Source organism: Mus caroli, unplaced genomic scaffold, assembly GCF_978045245.1.
Source record: "Mus caroli unplaced genomic scaffold, Mus_caroli_1 scaffold_8, whole genome shotgun sequence".
NCBI classification, from domain to species: domain Eukaryota; kingdom Metazoa; phylum Chordata; class Mammalia; order Rodentia; family Muridae; genus Mus; species Mus caroli.
Window position 1 is genome coordinate 42925966 of NW_028227263.1, and position 7968 is coordinate 42933933.

General features: G+C 33.1%; 1 protein-coding gene across 1 annotated transcript; it reads right to left on the bottom strand.

The window, feature by feature from the left end:
• Window positions 1–1469: 1469 nt before the first annotated feature.
• LOC110298902 (olfactory receptor 52Z1P-like) lies at window positions 1470–2432 on the bottom strand. Its single transcript, XM_021168437.2, has one exon. The coding sequence runs from the start codon at window positions 2430–2432 to the stop codon at window positions 1470–1472; it is 963 nt and encodes a 320-aa protein (XP_021024096.1).
• Window positions 2433–7968: the final 5536 nt, after the last annotated feature.

Sequence of the window (7968 nt, forward strand, 5' to 3'; positions counted from 1 at the left end):
CACACATATTCACACACATAGACACACATACTCACACCCACACACAGAAACATATGACCACGTGCACACACATGCACACATGCCCACATGCCCACACACAGACTGTTGCATTCTCTTTGTGTAAGTTCTGACTGAACCATTCAGTCATTGGCTGTCAAACCCCTTCCTGTACCTGGACTCAGAGCCACTCCTTTTGTTTTGTCTCTTGCATTGCCAATGCAACTGTTCTGAAGGTCAATAGTTGTTAAGAATGTCTGCTGCGGAAGCCTGTTTTTGTAAATAGAAGCATTCATTTTTAAACCAGATTGATTTTATCTTTACTTATATGGATGTGTTTGTGTGTGTGGATGTGTTTGCGTGTGTGCTTATCCCAGTGTATATGGGCACTTGTGGAGGGTTCTGGACCTCTTGGAGTTATAAACAGCTTTAATCCATTTAACATGGGTGCTGGGAACCAAACTCAAATTCTCAACAAGAGTAGAAAGTGCTCTTCACTTCTGAATCATCTCTCTAACCTATTGCCATCTACCTGAAACTACACTAACATGGATATTCAAGAAAATACTGAAAACAAAGCAGAAGTCTCAGGGGAACATTTAGACCAAAACGATCAATAGTTATGTAAAACTGAAACAATCATTGTAAGGTTAATTTCTCTTCTTCACTGTGAGCATTTAAAACAAAATTTAAATCATACCCATCAAATTTGTTAACAGAAAATTTGTAACAGAATTTAAGCATTTCTGGTAAGATATTATTTCAAAGTTCCTCAATAATACCTTATATAATTTAAGATGGCTAACATAGGGCATAATGTCACGTACTGTACTGTAAAAAACATAATCAAGTAGGCATATATTTGCTAAAGTATCATAATAGAATGTCGTGTCAAGTATATTAGTTTTGCTTGATATGATAATTTACTTGGTGGCATTGATAGTAATTATATAAGAAATTAATTTTAATGATATGATATTAAGATAATTTTGTCCTAAAATTTGTTTTACATTTGTTGATCAGGGTTTACCGTTCTGTAAGGAAATACATATCACCATTGGCAAGGCTGAACTCATTAAAAAGTTCTCTATCTATGTACTTTGCATTATTATACAGTAGAGAAACTGTGAGAAGGTAACTAAACATATAACAATTATATATTTAGAACAATTATATAAAGGAAAATATAATAAATAGAGATGTAAATAGACATGATAATGTATTGTTAATTTATGAGTTCTGTATAATTTATAGTTATTTAATATTTGATTATAGTAAACGATAATAATATTGACTTGAACCAAAGATACATAATCTATAAGAATTTAACATTGCCTCTTTTACTGAAATTGTAACTTTTTATTAAGTTACTAAAATATTTCCACAATATCTTCAAGTGCTCTTAACTTTTAGAGATTTTATAGAAAAACTGGAAAACTAATCTGTTTTATGTCTACATGGTTTGATTTATATCAACAAATTACCTTGTTTAAAGAAAATAACTGAACAATTCTCTCCTGAATTTGCTTGGTCTTTACTCCATAAATGATGGGATTGAGGGAGGGTGGTAGAACAACATAGAGGTTAGCCAGGAGGATGTGAACATACAGTGGTATTCTGTCACCTCCAAAACGGTGAGCAAGAGAAGAAAAGAAAACTGGCATATAAAATAACAGGATGACACAGACATGGGACCCACATGTACTCAGAGCTTTGAATCTGGCATCTTGGGAAGGTATTCTATACACAGCACAAAGTATGCGAGCATATGAGACAATAATAAGTACTACATCTAGAAATATGGAAAATAGGGCTACAACCAATCCATAGTAAATATTGACTTTGATGCTGTCACAGGCCAACCTGGCAATGCCCATGTGTTCACAGTATGAGTGACGAATGATGTTCCTCCCACAATAGGTGAGCCTATAAACAAGAAAGATCAGGGGGAAGCAGATGAAAAAACTTCTAGTCACAGCTGCAATGCCCATTTTGATGATGACAGATGGGGTTAGAATGTTGGTGTATCTTAGTGGATAGCAGATAGCAACATAACGGTCAAATGCCATGGAGAGTAGTATACCAGACTCCGTCACAAAGATGAAGTGGAGGAAAAACATCTGAGACACACAGCTAGCAAAAGAAATGCTTCCAGCTTGGAACCAGAAAATTGCTAATACCTTTGGAATGGTCACTGTGGACAAGAAGATATCGGCCAGGGCCAACATAGTTAGGAAAAAGTACATAGGTTCATGAAGACTATGCTCAGTAGAGATCAGCAATATTAGGAATGTATTGCCCATAACAGCTACTATATACATAGAAAAGATGGGGATGGAGAGCCAAATGTGTGCATCTTCTAGTCCTGAGATCCCAATCATAGTATACCAGATGTCTCTGAGATTGGTGTGATTTAAATATGTTGATGATGTCATCTTTTACTCTCTTTTCTGATACTGGAAAGAATCAAGAATCATGGTTATCTTTGGCTTCATTTCTTGAGAAAGTAATTCAGAAATATCTTGAGAAAATTATTTTAAAAGAAAAATAATAGAATAGGCAATGAGGTTTCAATCAATCATAATATATAGATAGCAAAAGGAGCATTTTATGAACAGGAAAATAAACCTAAATTTTATAACACTTATAATAGTGGCAATAGTGAAAACTCTAATAATTGTACAAAACAGAAATTTCTTTGAATTGGATTCCAGAAACTGTTCTCAAAACTACTATGTTAGCATCAAAATGAAAGTCTGTGAAATGCTTTTACCTGATTGAGGATTTCTAATGTTTATCCCATTTCTCTTTTCTGGAATGTTTGAGATGTAGTCAGGATACTATTGTGGTCTTTTGGAAGATGAGCTTGAGACGATTTCCTTAGACCACTTGGCCATCCTGACATCTCAAATCATAATCTTTTGGCTAGGAATATTGTTGTGTCAATGACAACTAAACTACCATCCTTTAATGTCCAACACATCATTGAGGAGTTTGCTCCTTTTTATTCTTTTATCAATTTGTATGGTTTAAAAGAAAACCAAAACTATAGGTAGTCCTCAATGTGTACAATGCCCCATTATCTTAGCATTTTGATTTCACAGCTATGCTCTTATATTCCATGATTGTAATCTGCATGTGTTTCTGCTAAGCAACCATTAATGCTATTATAACTCAGCACACCTTATCTTTCTCACTTGCTAATATCATATTTGTACCATATAGTCCACATTCCATTTTTCTCAAATCATTTTGTACATTCTACCATGTGTTCTCATTTTAATATTGATATGATAATTTTTCTTGATGACACAATATTATTATTACTATCATTAATCAATGTCAACATTATTGTCGTGTTGAATAAGAGTTGAAATAAAAGTCACCATGAGAAAAATTCAAAAAAAAAAATTAATGAAAGGCAAGTCATTTTGTGTTAACAAGTGTTGGTAACATAAGACTGTCAACAACAGAAAGTTACCAGATAGGTAACTGTCAAAAGGATCATCTCTCAAGTATAGCAAAACATAACTGGGGAAAATAAATGAATATCAGGATTTTTCTTTTGTTTAGTCCAGAGGAATGAGATATTCATGACTTGAAGGAGCAATACAATCAGACATCTATAGAATTATAATTCTATTGTGATAAAAGAAATTCAACAAAAATGATTTTTGTACTTCTCTATTGAGACAAAAAAAATTCAGAAAATTACAATAGACTACATGGAAGATTTCAAAATCTTTATATTTGTTCCACATTTGTTAATACAAGAAAAGCAAATACTAACTTCAGAACATTTTTAAAGTACTATAGCTTCTGAAAAAGGTAAAATTGATTTTAAAAGTGTTATGCAGCACAGGAAGATGTCAGTAAATCTTTATTTGTTATAAAAGATCTCGGAGACATGATACAGAAGGTTGTCTTTGAGGCAATTTTGTGTTTTAAGCCCAACACTGTCTTGAATGAATCTTCCTTTCTTGACTTTCCAAATACTGAGATGATGGGAGTTTGCATGCATGCAGAAGAACCTAAATTATTTTGTTTTAGTAGAAATAAAGAGATCTTTCAACAATGAGAGATATTGTACATGTTCATCTAAGAGTCGGTAGTTTTCTCACTTGGTTAGTTGTTCCCTTCAGGATCCAGGAATAGTTCAGGATAAAGACAATGGGTTTCATCACAGGAGAAGGGCAGCTTTCTTGTGGTTAGAGGGTATACTGGGTGGTAAATGACTCTGTAAGACTGTAGCAATACACATGAGAAAGCAGGTTTGGTTAGAAGACACTTTTTCCTACTTTTTGGTAGTATTGACTATGCATAATTCTAGGTCTTGATCTTTCTAATTAATTACATTTTGTGATCCATAGCCAAGCTATTGCAATCTTACCTTCATATCTTATGCACACCTTTATAACTTATACTCAAAGAATAACATTGCTAAATGTGTATTCCTATTAAAATATATCTTCAGAGGACACAGGCATTTTAGCATAGAGAATGGCTTAGCTAGCCAGTGGTTAGAAGTAGAGATGGCATGGTACTCACACTACTTATCTGGGCTCCATTTTCCATCCCATTCATTAAGTCCTTACCTGGGAATCATCAATATACTGTAATGCACATCATTTCTCTTTCCTCCCTAACAATCAGTGCTTACCCTGATCAAGAAAATAGCCCATGAAAATCTTTGGATTCTACTGATTCTGCAACCATCCAGAAGAGTCCATAAACCACCATTAACAAATCTGTATTATACTATAAATCCTATTGTGCATGGATTTGTTACTTAAATGTACATAAATTTAACTTTTCATCCTCCTTCAAATTATATCACTACAAAGAACTTGTCTCTATTTTACATCTCCTTTTACTTTTAGCCCACACCAAAACTATGGATATAATAATAATCTTATAATACAAGTGCAAAAAAATGCATAGTGAAGAGCCCAATAAGTAAAATACACCATGGGAAATTCTGGCAATAACAGGCCTTTTTTTTTTTTTTGGAACTCAGGCTTCCTTGCCAACCACACCAAGGTCCCTTATGTGTTTTTATTTCATTTTTGTCTTAAAATACCGAGGGAAGCTTCTGTTGCACTTAATTTTTAAGGAGAAGGGGGTAAATCAGAGAACTGAAAGCGATAAAGAAAGGCACACAGAAAACTGGGGTAGTGGGTTGGAATCTAAAACCAGGTATTATTCCTCACAGAGATACCTATCCAGCAATTGAGTAGTGATGGAGTTATCAATAACCTTATGTTTGTTTGTATCCATATTCAAAATTATACATCATTAACATTCTTAGCTAATTATCCCTCATCAAAAAACACCTGTTTGAAATGGTATTAAGCAACTTCAATGACACTTTGGTTGGATCAAAGCATATTGTCTGACTTCTGTTAAACTATACCCATTGATAGTATATATAACTTCACTAGTCAAAGATAGACTTCTCTCTGAAACCTTGGATCATTAGAACAGCTCTCATGTTAAAGTGTAATATTATGAAAAGACATGAGGTAGCAGACCCATAGTGCCTCTAATTTGAATTAGGATGCTCTTAATCTAAAATATCAGAAAATATCCTATGAAGGTAGCAACCATCAACTCTTCAGCTGTATGTTGTTACCTTCTTTATGCTGCAATGTTGGGTTCTGTGAGATAGGTTGTATCTCCTTAATGTAGGCACCCAGGACTCACCTCAGGACTGGCCTTATAGCTTTTATAATGCCAAGGGATTCAAGACTCAGTGGAGTTGAGGAAAAACAAGAAAGTGTTTATAGTCCCAAGGATACTTGTATTAAAGCAAAAAATCAAGCAATTGAACAATCTAACTGAAAACCAAAGGCACATTGAATGTGTAGTGTGAGACTAACATCATTCTGAGACACATGTTAGACAGACTCATAAAAACTCTATCAAAGGCAACAACCCACACTATGAATTATCGGACAAAAATATTAAAAAGCAGCCAGATAATGTTGCAATCTCTCTCATAGCATGGGGTGTTTAGTGTCTTGGTTCTCTAGTTATTTGCTCATGGAAATACAAAGAATTAGCATCCTCAGAATTGAGATAATGTAGTATGCATCCCTTTGGTGTAGCCTTTTTTCTCCACTCTTACACACTCAGTCTTCTTAAATTCACAGCAATGATGGTGGTGACAAGAGAAATTCTATTCTTTATAAAATTTTCTTGTACCAAATAATTTCTAAGTAGATGTGAACTTTATTGATAGACATTAATAGGTACATTTCATCTGTAGAGTTGTTGTCAGTTTTGATTACATACACTTGAATTTTGAAATATATACTTTGTGAACTAATAATTATATGTATTCTTGTCCATTGATAACTGCTACCTAGAGTTAGATATTGTCAAATAGCCACCATAACACTCTGTCAATGCTTCTGAGAAAGAAAGTCTTAAACTATTCCTGTCAATGATGAAACACTATAATCAGAAAGCTAAACACACTTGATATGATAGTAAGGAATGAAATGATAGAAAGGAAATCTAAAGTCATATATTTTACTGGGTAAATTGGATATTTCATAGAATATATAACATGACAATAATTGTATTTAAGACTATATACCACATGAAGAAAACAGGAGTAGCTACCTATATAATCACAAAACAATGCAACAATAGTGCAATACACCTTTCTTATAAAAGAGATAGTGATAGAGCATTTAGTTTCAAATTTATTTTTTGCTAAAGTCTTTCCTTACACATTTCTACACTATAAATGATATTTTATTTGTTCTTCTTTAATTTTATGCAAACATTACTCATGTCTCTGTAAAAGTTTTAAAGCTTTATTTCTGTATAAGGCGTTAATTGCAACTTTTCCTGTGACAGTTCTACCACAGCACAGTTTTAAGATGAATTTTTAACAAATATACCTAGAACATTCGTGAAATTATTCTTTAGTTCACCATCACCCTCAATGCTGTGAGTATGTATAAACACAAGAGAGTTACATAAGTTCTTGTTTAAGTGACTAATTGGAATCTTTTCATATTTAACTCACTTTATTTGTTTTATGCCCTGACATCCTATCATGATATTTACTTCCTAATGACTATTTGTTATCACTGTTATTAATTGCAAATATGAAAAAGGTTGGAATCCAGAAGTTCACACTGTCATCTACAATGACCAAGAGAGGAATTGATTTTTAATTTAAGTAAAAAGAAATTTTAATAATTTCAATAGTTTAATTAACACATGTGCGAATGAGGTTGAATCCTCTCTATATTATCCTCCTGTTCTGTCTGAATATTTCAATGTTGCATGTCCTAGGATTTCCTAAGAAGGGAAGAGAAATGAACATTTCTTTCTTTCTGGAAAATTTAGTATTAATGAAATGCACACTAGTGTTCAATTCATAGTAAAATAATACACAGATTATTTTCACTTTATGCTTGGCACGTTATGCAGCTCAATGGTATTTAAGCTTTCAAATCATAGAATGTGCATACTCATATATATATATTTTTCATATATATAGGTTGCAGCTAAATATTCAAGAGCTCAGGAAGAGTAATAGGACCATAACTGAACAAGATCTAAAGTTCTCGTCCTAAAGTCAGAACATAAATGATTAGAGTCTAAGCCATGGTGATAATAAATAATTTAAACTTTCTCTGAAGTATAATATCTTTTTCTATTTTATACAAAAATATAGGATGAATATTTTACAAGTTGATATGATTTTTACTTTTTCAATTGCTTGGTTTGAGAATATGGGCCCTTTCTTAGTTCTCTGGGGAATGTTAAAAGTGACCTGAATATGGAACAGATATTAAGCCATCCTCAGACAACAAAGAACTCAACATTATCCCTTTGACTCCAAAATGACTGTCATTCTCATGCTGCCATGACATAAGATTCCAGGAGCAACTTCAGATGCTCTTTCGTTATTTAGTTTCTATACATTAAGATCAAACTTACATGATTACA